The following is a 17,408-nucleotide window of genomic DNA, read 5'->3' as shown; positions in this document are numbered from 1 at the left end:
TCAGGTTTGACAAGTCTGCAATAGGCCTTCCGCGGTTCGAAAGTACACAGCCGTATTTCGGTCTGAACATACGTAAAGTACAGCCCAGCTTCACCACACACCAATAGGGTGATCTGTGCAATTTGGTAATGGATGGTCGATGTATTCTGCGTCGTCTTCATCACCCCTAAGTGTTAACATCGTATTCGGGGCACAGTATCCCAGCGTTTATCGTTTTCGCATGACAGTTTCAACGTGCTCGTTTTTTTCACATTACCTATTGTGACGAGTTAGTACGTACATCGGTTGAAGTAGAAAACGGGATCTCGGCTATATACACTTATTCTATGGTAAAATTTCGAATTCGCATTTCCATTTGTGAGAACCTTTTGGCTTTAAAGATTTTGTTTTTGTAAGATGTTAGGTTGTAATCCTTATTTACTGACCAGGCATTCCATTCTGCTGCCTTTTTCTAAAAGTTCTGTGACTGAGTTAGTGTGTTCATTTTCCTGGTCTTTTCTGTCCTTTCATGTGCACCATTCAAGACAATCTTTCTTCTCTCCATTATTGCTCTCAGCAATACAGCCTCAACCGCAAAAAAATCCCCTTTATTTTGCAAATCCTGGATCTGCGACACAACAGGGGGCTATTGTTCCGCCGCCACCACCGCCACCTCCTCCACCCCCTCCGCCTCCACCCCCACCCCCTCCTTCCTTGCCGCCACCACCACCACCACCCCCACCTCCACCGCCAACTGAGAAATATCCTGGGAGTATACCTCCCGACCAGGATCTGGCAAAATTGACGGATGCACCGACATCAAAACAACAAAATTCTGAAAAACAGACACCTGGTGAGTTTCTGAGTCATATATCTTCGTGAGCTAAACGGTCCTGCCCACAATCCGCATTTAGTCTACCAGATCGCGATTGTCCTTTATCGACTACCGGTTACTGTCGTCACGGCTGACGCAAGTTGATGAGTATTATCTCTGATTTGACAGTACACTAATTGGATTTTACATCAGTGCATTCACAGCTTACACGGTCGTCGGAACTCGTTTCTCTAAAGTTTCACTGAACTATTAGGACTTTGCTCTGATTATGTTAGGATGTCCACTACAGAATGAAATGATTGTCCAAAGGTAATAATGAAGCTGAAGAGAGGTATCGATGAGTTGGGTTTGCAAAAATGGGTGTTCTGTCTCTGTCTTTCTTCCGCAAGCATCTTGTAGCCTCAATGAAACATCACTGCACTCAGTTACACAAAGGTCGCTCCACGATTCCCAACAGGTTTGATGAAATGTATAGGTGAATTGACCGGGGAAGTAGGCGTGCCTTTGGCTTGTCAGCGATCAACTTTAGCCATTATCCAGAGCCACAACAGTGGTAGTGCGACGGCTGCAAGTGAAACTGGACAACACGGTTAGTAACGCAAGCTACGGCAAAACTATTCACACACACTATCATTCACAAACTATTGACACACTATGTCACATGATCTATGTGACAAAATAAACAAATATTCGGACGACGGATAACGGATATACCGGCGTAATAAGGGACTCAACACAAATACCCTTTTCACAAGTTCATTCGTGATGCAAATGTCAACAATGCCGTTGTGACGAGTAACGGTATACCGAAGGTATACCCGGTACATATAAGCATTTTTGGTAATATGCAACCACCTAACATAGTGGGGTCGACCGTACCATTCGATTATTTCATTCCTGTACAAATTGGAACTGGAATCGTCTAGGTACTCGACGACTACTCATTTGACCATGAACAGACAAACTACAAGGCAGCGTAAAACTTACCAAAATGGTTTTCGTTTACGGGTTCTATGGAAAGCATTTAAAGAGACAATTAAAGTGAACACTTCATTAGTCCGTTTTCGCAGCCTTGCCTGTGTTCTGTTGTCTTGTCGACGGGACCGGGTTTCGGACAAAATTGTTTTACACTTATCAAAGCTCCGTCTATCAAGAGTAAGCGCATTCATACGAAAATAAGTTATCCGGTTCCTTAGTCTCACATCAGTCAACCGCTAGCTTTTATCAATGCCCACTCAAGAGCTGTGTAAGTCTGTGTACTGTTAATGTACTGCAGTTAGGTTTTCCATACTATTTATTGCTCATCCTCGATAGTAGTCAGCCCGCCGCTTGTAGGTATTCATCGTCGTGCGTCGCTAAATTACCAGCATCATACAAATTCAGATCAAGCATAGGTATCAGCAGCCATTATTCGTAGCGTTCGAAATGTCATTCACATATCGTCTACTGTGGAACAACTTAGTTGACAATACTTTTGTCGTTCCCTAGCTTCCTGTGTGCGATTTGGTATTATCCATGTGCAACTTTATCCTTTCAGTAGTCTATTACCAAGCTCTGGTACGTATCAACCTGAAACTTAAGCGGCTGCTTTTACTGCAATTCTTTGAGTGATAGTCGTAATAGATAGCCTGTGGCAGGGCACATTTGACATAGTGAATCCACTATGAAGCTATGACCAAAGCATGTCTAGCGCCTCTGAATGATAACCTCTGTTGTCAATCAATCTGCTTGTCACTTGGTCTTTGTTATGAAAGTTCCCTTCAGAACTCTTTCGTGGTCTACACGTTACCACCGAATCAATGAGCGAAAATGAATATAGATTTCCATAGCCTTACCGGGATCGATTGTTTCCAGCAATCTGTTGGACCACGTTGAGTTACGCTCAAAGTCCCGAAAGCCAAATCGTTCAAATGGAGGTTTGTCTACAAATGCGGTACTATAAATACAATAACAAAATAATCCAGCTATGCACCGGTTTATGAACTGCTAATTCCTTACGGATCCCAGACTCCACACCGACTCAAGATAGCGAAACCACATGTTGACTTTAACACCACGTGCGACGACAAGTTCAAAGAACAGTTTATGTTCAGGTGAAGAACAAGGAAGATGGTATAGGCGCAAAACCGAAATAACATAAATGGGTAATGCCGTTGTGCAAAATAAGAATAAGAGAAAAGAATCAACTACCGGTAAACTTAGGTTAGCCAACCTAGAGGAAGTAGATTTCGAACCAGCTGTCCCTATGCAATGCAGAATACCGAAGAATAATCCTGCTCACTTTAGACTATCGAAGGCGGTCAGTTCACTAATCATAGATAAGTAAATGACACTTTGCCAAGATCAGCACAATTCAGGAATGATGTGCGCTATCATTTTTTCTTGAACTAGAGTTTGTTTGACGATTTTTTGTTGAAAGGTGACATCTTCGTAGCCTTAATTGCTTCGGCTGAAACACGCACTGGTCGAAACGTCAATGATTCCTAAGTAACAGTCGTTTTCTGCATATTCCCTCTGTTTTCGCACCAAAAGTTTCCATGGGAACATCGGGACTGAAATTGACATTTCGAGTGGTTTCTTGGTTTGGTCATCCAGATTGCCTTTGGTTTATAGATGTTCCGTCACAGCTCCAGAATATGCGCCCACGTCAACCATTTGGACAACAAAAATCTAATGGGGTAGGGGAAAGCAATTTTTCCTCACTCGTCACAAAAAAAATCGTTGTTTTGACGTATCTTCTTTGGAGTTCTTGTTAAAGTGTACACGGTACCTCAAAGTACAGCACCATTCAGCAATTTATTTTGCCGTTGGTCTTGATAGCTACCTGTGCTTCATTGTTTCTTGATTGGCTGTTAATATACCAGGCTGCGTTTCGTGCAGAGACTGCTGCTTTCATGCACATATCATTCATTTGTACGCACTACTGCCGTTTGCACACCACCACGATTTATTTAAAACAGTTTGACGTGGCGAAGATCTCCATCTGATGGGTAAACTTCTTACGAACACCTGCGTATCAGACGAAAAACCGGATGATTTAACTTTGGAAAAGACAACAGTTACCAAAATCTGACTACATCAGCTTTGCTAATCCGATGTTCTACCAGACCACACCATTCCTTCAGAGACACCGATGGTAAAACATTGGATAGCTCTCGTATATTCTCTGCGCGTAGGGTCCACGTTTCTGATCCGTAATTCAGGGTGAATCGAACTATCGACGATTTTACAGGTCAGTTGCCGTTCTGCTTTTTTCGAGCACCGTTTCACTGGCACTTGTCTTCTGGCCGGTTGATCGAATCAGTTGAAACAGGGCGCGGCTGTTGTCTGCAGCAAAAGACTTCTCCATCTCCTGGGCCTTCGAAATCCACCAGCGTTATCTGTCATTCTTCAAGCTCCTGATTATCCGGTGTTTGAGGAATCTGTGTGCGCCATCATAGTCGCTATTTGCTGGTATGGCCTTCTGCTGATCTCAAAGATATCTCGCGTTCGTTGAGTCGAGTCAGATTGGCTGGACAAACAGTTCTGAAAGCTGAGAGCTTAGCTTCTTTAAACCGCTTCCTTTCAGTCTCCCAACAGTCTTTGTCATCTGCATCACTGTGCGCTTCCAGCAGCTTTCTAGCCAGGTCAGCTCGATGTGCTTCGGAGTTGATGAATGAAACTGCTCTGTTTTAGCACGCGTATTGCTGACGGGAAGTGAAGTGATAGCCGGGTCCGCACAATGACATGATCAGAGTCAAGCTGTGTACACTGGAATGAACGACAATCTGTGTTCGACGCTCTCCATCGGTGACTGATAGCCATATGGTCCAACTGAGTCCATGAATGTCTTGCGGTTGTTGGCCTTCAATTGACTCGATGTGAGCGTTTGTGTTGGAAGTTTTTACTTACCAGGAGAAGACGATGATCTGCACACAACTGAAACAGTCGTTTCCCATTTTCCGTACGCTAAGCATCGACTCTGATTCTGCCACCCGACTGCGCTTCTTTCGAACTTATTCGTCCAACTTTGGCATTCATATTACTCACCACGATTACTAAATCCGCCTTTCTTGCTGACCAAAACAGGTGCGACAAATCTTGATAAATCCCGTCCTCAGTCTCAGAGCTGTAGTCTGTCCGGGCGTATGCTAGTACGACAAATAAACACCTATATGCACGGATCTTAATTGAGCCAGACAACCGCACAGCGCATAGGCGAATATTTACTGGGATTGAGTTCAGTAAGGCGCTTTCAGCCCTGGGTCTGAGTGCAGCATCCACACCGTAGATATCACGAGCCATTGCCTAGCTGAAGAAGGGGGGTTGGTTGAGGTATCCCACCTTGAGCCTTTGACCTAAAGGTTTGACCCACAAGACAGTGGGAGGATCTAGGGTTTTGTTTGAGAGCCCTGAATCCAGCCTGACTGAGACGTTTGAATCGCGAAGCAGCGGTTTTCAGGGTTATTTTCGGGGACCGTTCTGGGAGCCAGTGATTTAGTGGTCTGACTCACTTGGCTGCGGGGGACCGGCCTGACCCGAGGATGCAGGAAGAAAGGCATTAGTTACTCACTCCTAATGCGGCTGCGCGCATTAGGCGTCTTTTGGACAGCACTAGACTCTTGGTTTTAAAAGTATTTCGACCGTGTTGAGTAATGTGCCGGGGGTCATGTTCAACTCTTAGGGGATCGGGGTGTGCGCTCTCTAGGGCCTACCTTTCCCAACCCTTCCTTTGGGAAAGAGGTATCTCTGCCTCCTTAAATGTGGAGATGCTGGTCGCTGTACTGACTTCACCTTCCTGTCGCAGTGCAGTCAACCTATCCTGAAAAATTCCGAACCTGCAGCTCTGCTGCTTGTCATCAAAGTCTTCATCATTGACAGCGGTACACCGTGAATACACAGCGGTGCTTAACTGTCCTTCAACGATAGAAGAAGAAAGGCCTAGTGGAGTGGAAATAAAAGGGAAGGAATAGGGACTTGGTGCTAAGAAACTAAGCACGTCTTACCATCATATCGAAGGGTCCGTAAGCTAGATTGATCCAGCCTCCTTTGTGAACCTCGCCTGACATCACCCCAGCACACAAAGACAGGCGAACTTTAGCTAGGCGATCCGGGCACGGGGCCCGCAATCAACCACCTTCAGGCAAGGTTCACGTGAGTCCGACCGGTAAGTCGCGAAGATCCCACAGTGCTCAATTTGACTGTAACCGCTTTCATTTTGCGTTGCTGTGTAATGCACGTCCTCATCGAACCTTGCGCCGACAATCGATTTCTTCACTAGACGATAGCTGGGCATGCCCCAACCACATCAACCTAATAATTTCAGTCTGCTGCTCTATCCACTTGGATTCGTTATGATGTACCACGTATGCCCCTTCTCGGCGCGTATTCACTGCAGCCAGCTAAGTGTTACTCCGTTGCGCAGGCGTCGTTGATCAAACGTTTGGACGTGTCTAGGGCACTCGGATCGGAGGGGCCAAACCGCATAAGTATGGAGTAAGGCCGCTCTTACAGTTGCTCTGTATACACAGTCATTTAGTTTCATCAAAGTTCTTCCCTGACATCAAAAAAGTGGGCGAAGGATAGTCGCGTCTTCATTATCCGCGCAATACCATCATGTCACAGTATGATCACGGCTTATTCAGATACCAAGATAAGTGACCCAATCAACAAACTCAAGCTCTTCATTCCGAAATTTAAGAGAAGCGTTAAAGTGTGGGAAATCTTGATGTATTTGAAGGCGTAAAACATCCCCACACTTGGAAACACCGTTATTCTGATTTAGGTACTTTGCGCAAACGAATAATCATTAAACAACAAAGCCATGTCGTCCGCATAATTCGAGTCCATTAATCTCTCCCTGTGCCTCGCTCTACGGTCCATTGGATTGGGCACTCCATGATAACGTCGATGAAAAGTTGTTGAAAACGAAAAAAGGGACAGCTCCAACAAACTTAACAGATTTTGAGGAAGGTTTTAAACCGTTGATTATACACCACAATCCAGTTTGTGATATGGAAAGGGAACACGAACCACGCTTAGAATTTCAAGGCATTCTTTTTCTGCCACGATTACAGGCCAAGATTATTCAGGAACGCCGTTGTTTCCAGAGGCGGTTCACGTGGCGCTGCTCAAGCGCTTGACGTAGTATAGAGATATGAACAGTGAATTCTGTCATTTCATCATCCCGGTTGATGCTGTTTGACTTACGCCTCACTTGCTGAGGAGCACCACTTAGGGTTTGCCCTATTTCTCTGGAACAAGTTCTTGTTCTAAGTACGTACAAACAACCTATTCGAAACGGAACACAATGGACCCCCTCCATCTTCGAACAACGCTGAGAGAAGCTCATCTGGTCCAATAGTCCGATGACGCTTCAAGGCGAAAGGCATAGTAGTAATTCCTCACCTTAGGGGGAACGTAAGCTTAGAAACCATGGCTCAAAAAGAGCGGGCTGAGTGAAAAACGTAAACAGAGCCAGAGGGTCTACTCAACTGTTTAAAATATTTCACCCAGTGATTAAGACACCTGTTTTTTTAATATTAGGCTTCTAATATTACATTTGGTTAACTTAGGTCCAGTGGTCTACGTGTTTACCCTCGTGCTTGGAGGCACTACAAGCAGAGTTGTCGGTACAATCATTCGCACGTTTTCGTCTATCCACCCTGGTGTATGCACCGAATGAAGTGACCCGGCTGGTGTCACCACGCGATGGCCAGTCTAGCATCAAGGTGCTTTTTTCTGTTAAGTTCGTGGTTGCGCGTGGGCTGAGACATTGCCATACCTAGACAGGAAGACGATATGAATCCTCAACCAGAGCATTTGGATCAAAAGCCCGACAGAATGGAAATCCCTGTTGGTTCAACACTACTCGATTAGTCCGAATTTTCAGGAACAACTTGTCACTCGAATCCCAACCCTCAATTTGGGCATCCTCCAGTACAGTTCAGTGGACTATTGAGGTACGCAAACCGTCGCACCACAATAAGACCCAGTCCCTTTGCTACTAGCAGTTGAACACTTAAACGTTCAGCTGATTTTCGGTGGGATTAACTCATAGTTAGACGGGATATAACACCACTCATCCTGCAGTCGCGGAATCCGCATCATGTAGTTACCTTGTATGACAACTTCTCAGGTAGAGGGTTCGCTTGTGTAGATTATTCATCTGAGCTACTTATAGTTTGGTGGTAGTATGAGTTGATTGGTTCGGCCTTTATGGCGTGTCTGTCAGCTGCTTTTATCATGTACTCCTTTCGATCAGATTGAGTGCTCGTTTTTCGTTAGCATGTCGTTGGCGACCGAGGTTCCGTAGTGTACCTATCTATCTGTAAACCATAAAGTTGCTAAAAACCAACCTAGGCTTCTTGGTCTGTGTAGTAAGGGAAGAGGCGTATTCGACACAGGCTTATCAGGCAGCTTGTGACACCAGCCACCACAATTCATTCTGTGATGCGAAACGCGGGATGAGTTCACCCCGACAAGAGGACTGGTCGAGTCGTGTCCACACTAAGTAATGATACCACATGACGCATGTCATTTGTTGAGTGCGAAGCGAAGCACCTGGTTTCTCTGAGGAGAACTATTCAATTTATTTCAGAACATCTCTACTTATCCAAATCGGGCAGAGAATATTTTCCTAATGAACATGCAAATTGGCGGGAAAACTCATCATTACCGAAAGTTGATTTAATTACCTGTGCTGTTCACAGAAATCCGTGCATCCTGATCGCTAATTGCAACTTTCAATCAGACACACTTAATTACTGAACGAGGTCCGGTTAATTAGGCATATGGTGATCTTCACTACTTCGTTTGTTCTTTGGTACAACTACTTACCCATCTTACCGTGGCGTTGCTGACCCCAACGAAAGGATTAGCCAGTTCCTTAAATTTCCCGGTTTACGCTACCCATCCTGACATAAGCGTTCGCCTCGTCATGTTGGTCAGGCTTCAATGATGCAGTGCTCGAGATTTGTCACTGTTGTTTCGGGAGGTGATATGAATACCCGGTTAGGCTGGTTGATTCCGGAAGAGATTCGATATTAATGTTCACTGAAAACCGACTTTTTCAGTCGCTAACTCAGTCGCATTGGAAACTGTCATCTCCCCGGTTGGAGACCCCGGCGGCAGATAAACCAATGGCCTACACGGATATGGTCCTGTCACGCAGTCATAGGCGGTCCTGCATCGAAGTAACTCTCACTCCTTGTCTTACCAAACACATGATTTCTTTGAGCAGCCACCTGCAATGTGTTGTAGTCATTTTCCATGTACTCGGTAAACAAAACGGATTCGTTTAGTACCTCATTCACATAGCTGATCAACTGGCTGCAGCTACCCACAGCCACCCCACAGACTGAGATTCAGTCTCGTTTGTAGTGATACATCTGTTATCTTTTGTCCTTTTTTTTAAAGTCCCCACAGCCGTCATCCTGCGGTCCCTCACTCGTTCTTCACTTACTCCAATGTTATTTCTTCCTACAGGTTACACAGACATCCAGGTTTCTCAGTCCAGTCAACCAGAGAACATAAATCACCCTCATGAACAAACATCGGGAAAGAATTTTCCGGGCCAAGTGGGAGCTCAAACGCATGGTGTCCCAACATCCATATTTCATAATCACTGTCGACCGTTTTCTCAGCAGGCGTTCAATATTTCAGTTCCGACTTCTCGTGCATCTCATTGGTTGGGCCCAAGTGTCGTACGTCCTGGCGACGGTTCGGATGTTGTTATGCGAGGTGAATGCTCTTTCGACTGCTTATTGATTCGTTTTTAGTTTCCGCAAACTCCTGTTACAACTAAATCATCCACATTTCGCTAATAATCAACTCATTTAATGAACCCGATGTTTTGCAATGGCAATGACCCTTTACACGTGACTTTTTTGGTTGGTCGTTTTTTGGCCTCGTTCGTATAAAGTTGCAATTCTCAGCGATCTTAACATGCCGTCATTCAGTCTTCGAATCACCTCTGGATCTCCGAATTGTTTGCCCGTTGTTAGGCCTTAGGACTGACATGTTTGTCCATGTGAAGCTGCCTCATTCTGCCTCTTTCTAAACCCATGTTACTATTGGCATTCTGAACTAAACTTCTGTTGAATGGGGTAGCAACAGAACAGAATTCTCCGTCAATCGTAGCATTTTCCTTGTCTGGATCATTTATCCTCACTTGTTGTCTGTTAGTTTTTTAACTGTTAGCAGCCAGGAAGAAACACATATCTAGATTCTTAAGATTTCGCATCTACCAGTAGTCCTTGTCACCGACGCTGTTCGCTAATCTTCCCATCTCGTGATTATCTATGAATGAATACGAGCACCGTTGTGAGATACGTCGTTCCTGAGCTCATGTAAGCAGTCGCTCCCCAGGCTGTTCCGGCAAGCAGTAGGCCTTTTCATGGGAAAAACCAGTACCGCTGTTTCCCGAACGTGTTTGTAGGTTGTCATGATTGTCTGCTAGACCAAATTCAGTTCTCAGTTTGACGTCAGATGGGTTTTCTTTGAAAATTTCGTTGGTTGGTTTCAATTGGCCTAATTATTGAAGTTGCCTTTGTTTCAGGCTGCATGCACTTTCGGTACTGTGAAGCGTTTCGAAAACATTTGAATAGAAATATACAACCAACGCGTAGCATTCAACTCTAGAGTTGAATGATCGCTGGATTAGATGTTGTTTCGAACGTGACAGTCCCGTACACGGGTGGGTAGCTCATTCTCTGGCCCATCTTCATTGTTTGATAGGTTCAGGCAATATTGGAGCTGGGAATTGGGTGCATCGACCGGGCTTTGTTCCCCGAAGACCTGTTGCTATGCCACCTACCGATCCGAGTGGCATGTTGTCTACACCCCCCTCCTTTCACATTCGGATGCCTGAACGCCCTGGTCTATCGATCAACCACAATGTCGTCCAGTCTCAGTTTAACAACGTTCATCGGCACCCACAACCCCAACCGGGTTCCACTAGAATGCAACACCCACGTAGCATGGTTCCCCAAGGTATGCAGCGACCACAAATGGACCCCAGTCGTATGCATGCTCCATGGCTCGCCGCAGATAGACCGTTCCAGCCTGGCTTCAATGCCTCCAATCCACACCGGTTCGTTCGACCTATGATGAACCGAAACCCTAGTCCTGGTGCCGGTATGTATCTTCCCACGCGTTTTCATACAAGACGTCCTCGCTGATTCAACCCACATGCATGGTTGTCGACCCACAGTATACGAACATGCCCTCATTCCACACCAAACAGGGCTGTACATATCTTCAGTTCGGTGTTCTCTCAACCACCCTAAGTCTATCTGGAGCGCGTGAGAGAATTTGCCGACTTTCTCTACCAATGCTGTGCCCACCTCCCCCATTTGATCAAGTCGGTTTTGAAGCTAGTTTTTTTCCGCCTGAGGACCTTTCGGGGCTTGTACTGTCTTGCAGATGTGTATAGAATGCGAAATTTCAATTTCTTACTGTCGCCTTTTGCTTCTGATTTTTGAGACCCTTTTATTTCCTGGGTTTAGATACTGAAATTTGTCAGTTAAGTATGATATATGTTCTGAATAGCACGGCGCAACATTCAGCCCAATCTGCTGCTCATGATTAAGCTGTCTGCTAGATGATTGTAAGGTTTACTTCCACGTGTCAAAGAAACGGGCTGGTGAGGTGGTCTTTGCACATCAACCATAGTACTGAGCTGAAATCAGGTATAGTAGCTCAAGTGGAATACTAGAAGGCCTTTCTCGATAGGGGTATTTTTTATCGCAACAGGTGACTTATATAAATTGCTCCAGATTCTCCGTACTTTGTTGAAGGAGGTTCAGTTGTATACCATTGGTTTTAACAACCTTCTCACAGTACTTTGTAGTTTCTGCGACCACACAGTGTCGTGTATCGTCCGTTGCAAGGCATCTGCTGGCCATCCACTCCTGTTGTCAGAAGGATTGTAACTGGATAGTACTTGTGTAGTCTAGTTGAATACTGATAAGAGTCCAACAAATCAAATCATGTGGCTGTGATATCTTTCGTGTGTATAGGTGCTATTCGACTCGTCGGAGGCGCGAAGTACTATCAGCCTTTACAACGAAGTACCTGGAAAGTCAGGGGTCGATTCAAACCGTCGTTTTTGTTAACTTATACCTTACTCACTGGTTTATCTTTTGCACACAGTTGTTTTTTCATATGTCCTTTATCCAGCTTGGCATATAATTTACTCGCTTGTGTTGTTCAAGACGACACTGCCCCCCAGCTAATCATGTCGATGCACGAGAACGCCTCAGTTACATGTGTGTAAAGCTACCAACAAAATCACTCTCGCGTGAAAAGAGTTTTGCCATGCCTAAGTAGACATCTGTAGAATTTAAGTTACACCAACTACTGACGGCTCAGAAACAGTCCACATTATTTTTCTTTACTACTAAAATAGATTTTATTACGCATAAGAACACCGTACTATTTCCCCTATTGAGGGCGAAATCAAGCGTGTCTATAGGTTTGTGACTGCATTCAGCAGTTTAAACAACTAGTAAATTTTCTTACACACAAACGTGAAACGGCACGGCAGGTTGAACCTTGAAGTCCGATACTTTCGGAGGAAGCCCAGATTATAGGAAAAATAGAACACTTACGATTTGAAGGCAAAAGGTTAAAAGAGGTGAAAGAGATTAGGGGCAGAAGGGAGCACCATTTCTTGGTCGTCAGAGGTAACAAAGAATAGCGGTAAATTTTAAGTTTGCAACGGAAAACAGTCAGTTGAACACAGCCCTCGGCTCTGTTGAGATAAGTTAAACGGTACTAATTACATGGGTCGGGGACGCCACTCACAAAGTCTGCAAATCGCTAAATTTGGTAGTAGCATATGAGACCTATAGGTTGGTATTTAGCGATGTGTTGACGTGACGCGGCTGGCTTTTCTCTCTAGCCTATCTAATAGGTCTTAGAAAATGCCACTGCGAATTCCCGTTGTTAGAAAATGTGAGGAAGGTAGTCGATATCAAACTGAGCAGTCCGGGCACACATAGCATGCGGAAAAAGGCACATCGGTGTTGCCTCGAATCATCGGCCTGCTGCTCACCGGATGAATGCTCTACCGACAACTATCTAGGACGCTTGAACTCCGTCACCCGGTGCACTTTCGCTTCAAACATGATTCACCACACCACACGATGGATTAACAATTGACTTCTGCCAGAAACATCAACGGTCTTATTATGTGATTCAGTGGGTCAGGTGTTAATATCGTCTAGGTCCTAAATGTTTTTAGTGTAAATTGTTAAGGGGAATTCGGAGAGAAATCAAGATGACCGAGGGTCCATCCTTTCTTCGAGTTTCATGCTTTTATAGTGTCGAACGAACTGTGAACCAGCTTGGTCAAAGCATACTCATTTCGGGTGCACATTTTTGCAGAGCAATTGGGAGGCTGTTGTCTTGTCCTAGAGGTTTGAAAAATGAGAGGACTGTAAAAAAATAACTACCCTAACAGCACTCTTGAGCGAGGGTCAAGGTGAGAGTGGATTGGATTGAACTGCGCGGAGGTGGTATACGGAAGAGTTTCCTCAGTCGAGGACTCGACTAAGCTAGTAAATTATATGCCAAGCTGAGCAAGGGACATGAAGAAGAAACAATTGTATGCGAACGACAGACCAGTGCCTAAGATGTGAGTTAACAAACGATACATCAATGGTTTGAATCGATCCTTGACTTTACGATCATAGTATGCAGGTCGCCAGTCCGGTGGGATCCAAGCCCTCATGCACCTTTGCACGAAGGATACAACAGCCAGACGTTCTGATTTTTGGGCAATTTTGGCATTCAGCTAGGCTACATTAGTACAACCCATCCACAATGCCTCTGCATAGTGATTTCACGGGCGGATATAGAAGACCAAGATGCTCGAAACAATGCAGGCCATGGACATTGAGGTCAACTTTGGGGACCCAAGGATGTTGGTGTCTTGGGACGACGCACCACCGTTAATGTGACCAAGTGAACCGACTGAGAATGTTCCGGAGCTTCTCAGCTGTATTGTAGGCGCATGATACCACCTTCCTTTCGCATGCAAACCAACTGGCCAGCAGCGGGATGAACCTCGTTTGTGTTGTAATATTGATTTTGCAGGTGGCTGGTTAACTCAGAGATCTGTCAGCAGACTCTTGCTTTTGTCGCCATTTCGACTGAGGTTTGATCATTCAGGTGGTCCCACCTCCACAGACTGGTTTAGGTTGGTGGAAGTCGCCGATGTACATCTGCGTTGTCGACGTCTAACATCCATTAGGACAGTTACTGTGGAAGTGCCGGTTGCCGCTGTATTGACAAGTGAAGTGCATGGATCTACTACCTCTGAAGGCTTACGGTTTCATAGAAGTCGAGGTTGCGTGGGTTTTGAGTAGTGTGTGATTTCTCTAGCCCCAAGTTCCTAGAGGAGCAGCTGGGCCTTCTGAGTGTCATTCTGGCGAGTTGTTAAAAAGATCTTTGAGCTGACGGCACCACGAATCGTTGATTAAGGGTTAGAAAGGCGCACCAGACTGCTGCTGACAGCGCTGTGAGCGGACTTGGCGTCTGTTAGGAATAATTGGTTGGTCAGGTGCTTGTAAAGGCAGTTATTCGGATTGAAATTTTACCATTTTCCTCTGTTGCCACAGTAGCTCCGCGAAGACAGTCTCCATCGTGATTGTATTTAGAAGAATCTGTTGTTATTAACGAATCCTTTATAAAAGTTGGGCGGTTTTGACATTTCACTTCATTAATATGGAAAGGTGCACTCCTTTATTAAGCGATTTGGTTGTACTAGACCATATATATGTGTCTGCATTAATGAGTGAGCAGTGCATATCAAAAAGTTGTAACGGACTGTCCTCGCATTCACTATCAGACATTGGAATGAAACTTGAAGCATTAAGTGTGTTCCTTGGTCTAGCCGGATCTTGGCTCATTCATTCATGTAATAACTGGTGACTGGTCACCTTTACCCTTAAATCGAATGTTTATTTAGTTCACTCGGAAAGTAGATGAAAGGCGTGATTTGTGAAACCCAGAGAAGCTTGTGTTACAACTCGATAGTTGGCACGTTCGGATCGACAGTGACTGCATGAACAAGTCAGCTACAAAGTCACTACCATATCCTCCCACATTCAGCCGCTGTGAACAAAGCCGAGGCCTTTGATAAATTTTGGAGGGCAATCAGTAGAATTCCTGACTTAACCAAACCGATGACTTCTATATCGACACCAAGCCCTGTTCAAATGACTGCACAGCGAAGTTCCTTTCATCTCTGGTCACCTTTTGTGGTCACGCACTGGTTTTTACGATATCAGCCATGCGTACGATGGCTTCTCAAACAATCCAGTCAGGACACCTGTGTGCAGCAGTGCTGAGCAATAAACAACTCTATATTTGCAGCTAATTTGCATATTAACTTGGCTTGAATATTGGTTCGATGTTGACAAAATACGTTCGTTTTCAGTTTAACTTGGTGTTAACGGGAGACCTGAATGAATTACGGCTGGATATCTCGTTTATGGTAGTGTTTTCTCGCGATCTATATGCCAAGATCAATTTCGTAATTGGTCTGTGGTGTCGCAGAATCACTAAACAATGATACAAGAATGAGGTAACTTACGACCAGAAACGATTTTGGTATGTTGATGTATTTCAGACCATTTAATTGGAGTCGAAAGCACGGCTACTTTTCACCATGTTTGACGTGTAGAAAATTTCCTTTTTACGCTTCGCAGTTCGCTGGTAGGAATGTGTACTAACACGACCAGCTGCGTCTAGTTCTCATCGCAACGCACTTTGTTATTTAGCCGGGAAATGTCGTGGCTGAGTAAGGAATCTCAGACTTTATTCAAACACATGAAACCTGACCATCGTTTGTTTGGATGCGTGCATCAATATTCAGTAGTACTCATGCTGGTTGTATGTTGGCCAAATAAGGTTGGTTAGTAAGGTCGCTAAACCGTAATCCCGACACACTTAGGAAGAAGCGCTGATAAACTCCTAGATGATCTCTCAAAACGCTGGTGGGCAGTTGTCTGTCAACATCACTCGGGGGTTGTTTTTGCGACGGAGGCCCGTCCACTGAAATCTCAGATAAAGGTCCCACAAATACACAAGCCATGGTGTTCATGTTGGTATAAAACCATACGACCACCACAGACGCGAACGCTCTTCATCCTTTTGGCCCGGTGCAAAAAAAAATTGGAAGTTTATGCCGCCAATGCTTGCATGCAGTTTCTCATTCAAGAAGCCGAAGGACTGTCCAGTCGCGGACAATCAATTCTGCGTGCCGAAATCCAGAATTACCCAGCTGATAGGAAGTCTTCCTTCAGTGACCTGTAAGCAGTAGTAATGACTTGAAGCCAAGCCAAAAGAAACTCGGATAAATCAAGTGAGTTTTCAAGTATGGTCGGCTAAATGATCACCCTCATATGATATTCATCCAACATATCACACACAAATTTGAAGCACTCTGATATTTGCAAACCAGCTAGTCAGTTTACAGACCGCTTTTGGCACCAAAGATCTCAGAGCTTTAAGCTTGATAACCTTATTACTGGTTATCGCTGGTTTCCATTGAACTCCGGAACGAAGCATTTGCCCTTCGTTTGGCACACTACGCAAGTGTAGGTGAGATGGTCGGCAGTTACAACCTGCTGACCTGGCGTGGGAGTTGTCAGGTCTTTTATGGGATTCGATAACCAGTAAGGTAAATAGCCCAACCACTAAGGCCCATTGCTTCGCTTCACACAGATGTACTGATTTTGCCAATTCGATTGGTTTTGAGACGTTTACAATCTACCTTCCTAGCCCAGCGAATTAACCAACAACTATCCATACTAACTGAGCTTCCAACGTTCCCCCGAGAGTTAACCATTAAGGAGTAGTCAGGCTGGCTACAAGTTGGTTCGAGTTTGCCCGATTCTACAACACTTCAGTTATTCGACTATAAAGCGTGTACATTAGTTCCGCTGATCGCATCTTCCTTCACTATGAAGTGGAAGAAAAAGGTTGAAATGGTTGAACATAGGAGGCGGCCCAAGTAATCTATCGAACTTGAGTGGTTATATCTAGTGAATTCGGAAACAGGATGGATAGCATTGAGTGTAGAAGTGACAGTGACTGCAGAATGGTCTGTCTCTCAGCGCCAGAAAACATCAGTTTGTTGTCTGTAGGAATTCACATCACTGATCAAAAGAGGTACGCAAGTTGGAAGCCCTCTGATACAGGAAGCGCATAACCGAACCGGCGTAGCTCATGTAGTGTGACCAGAAATTTCAATAGCCATCTGACTTGCCTGTGTAATAGCGATCCGATATTCCACGGGATACACTGCTCCACAGACAGTGAAAGTTGATCTAATGATACTGCGCGTCCAAACAGATTTCCTCCTGTCATCGAGGCCATTCTACGATGAAAAACCGAGAAGAGCTATACAGCTGATTCGTCCTTATTGAGAATCATCGTCGGTGCGTATCTCACAAAATGAGCCACGAATCCGCAGCCTTCCGATCATTCTTAGAACTTTGGCCGCAGCAGTATGAGTGGCTCTCACTTATACTATCTCTCTTTCTATATAAATATATATAAATATATATATATATGTATATATATATATATATATGTATATATG

The 17,408-nt window shown here is 44.8% G+C and overlaps 1 protein-coding gene across 1 annotated transcript in view; it reads left to right on the top strand.

The window, feature by feature from the left end:
* The window catches only part of T265_00248 (hypothetical protein), a gene marked incomplete at both ends in the record, with an annotated part of 39,999 nt that extends 29,025 nt beyond the window's left edge, over window positions 1-10,974 (top strand). The window contains 3 exons of the mRNA XM_009163956.1: window positions 557-832; window positions 9,281-9,535; window positions 10,538-10,974. Of these exons, the coding sequence (XP_009162220.1) occupies window positions 557-832; window positions 9,281-9,535; window positions 10,538-10,974 (968 nt within the window). The remainder of the gene's footprint in view (window positions 1-556; window positions 833-9,280; window positions 9,536-10,537) is intronic.
* Window positions 10,975-17,408: the final 6,434 nt, after the last annotated feature.

This window comes from Opisthorchis viverrini (assembly GCF_000715545.1).
Source record: "Opisthorchis viverrini unplaced genomic scaffold opera_v5_2, whole genome shotgun sequence".
Lineage (NCBI taxonomy): Eukaryota > Metazoa > Platyhelminthes > Trematoda > Opisthorchiida > Opisthorchiidae > Opisthorchis > Opisthorchis viverrini.
The sequence above is the reverse complement of the archived record's forward strand: the minus strand, read 5'-3'. Positions and strand labels throughout refer to the sequence as shown.